This window comes from Pyrus communis, chromosome 6 (genome assembly GCF_041283825.1).
Source record: "Pyrus communis isolate YQ-2024b chromosome 6, ASM4128382v1, whole genome shotgun sequence".
In the NCBI taxonomy this organism is placed as follows: domain Eukaryota; kingdom Viridiplantae; phylum Streptophyta; class Magnoliopsida; order Rosales; family Rosaceae; genus Pyrus; species Pyrus communis.
The window spans coordinates 4512340-4513208 of record NC_142570.1 but is presented as its reverse complement, the minus strand read 5'-3'; the positions used below and the strand labels follow the sequence as shown (position 1 = coordinate 4513208).

The following is an 869-nucleotide window of genomic DNA, read 5'->3' as shown; positions in this document are numbered from 1 at the left end:
TTACAGGCGCAAACAATTGCGCACGTGGAGGTATTTCAAGCTCGGTAGTGCCCCCTCTTCAATTTCTGTCCACTCCTCAAGAACACGCGAAGCAATGGTGAGAACCTGGAGCTTTGGAAACCCAACATCGCTACAGAATTCTTTCCCTATTCGTTTAGCATCATAAGCATTCCAAAGGCTAAGATTTTCCAAGTTGGGTAGCGGTTGAAATACCAATGATGAGTCCTCGGATATATAAGAGTTGCCTAATGTTAGATTTGTAAGCCTTTCCGAGGAGCCAAAACAAGTACGTAGGTTTCCTCGGATGCCTTCCAGGCAAAGCTTTTGAAGAAAATGTGGGGGCGAGAATGAATCCAGGAGGATAAGATTTCCCTCGCTGACGGCATCTTTTGCTTCTAGAGACAAGGAAAGGAGTTCTAACATCTTCTTTATAGAGGCAAGTAGCTTATTGATATTCTCTTTAGCAAAATCCATCACTCCAAGTTTTCTGAGCTGTATCAGATTACCTAACTCTTCTGCAATTCCACCACCAGCATGTATACCTGTGAGGGTTAGAATATCATTCAAGCTTCCTATTCTTACTGGTACCTTCATCCCGTGAACATCTCGAAACACGTTCTTGTACGTTTTGATGTGCCTCAACATCGCAAGATTGAGGATCTCATTTGGCAAGGCGGTTAAACGCCCACAAAATCTGATGTCAAAAGTTTGTAGAGCTTGTAATCTACTGAGCTCCTCTGGAAGCTTTTAGTACATCAGTGTGGTTGAGGCCAAGATACAAGAGGAGTATCATGTCTCCCACTTCATCTGGTAACGTTTTGACTTTGGTATGTGTTGGACCCTAAAAATTACAAACCCTACATGACGCG

At 43.3% G+C, this 869-nt stretch overlaps 1 protein-coding gene across 1 annotated transcript; it reads right to left on the bottom strand.

The window, feature by feature from the left end:
* LOC137710175 (disease resistance protein RPM1-like) lies at window positions 1–645 on the bottom strand. The gene has a single exon (XM_068449122.2). The coding sequence runs from the start codon at window positions 643–645 to the stop codon at window positions 1–3; it is 645 nt and encodes a 214-aa protein (XP_068305223.2).
* Between the last annotated feature and the right edge of the window lie 224 nt (window positions 646–869).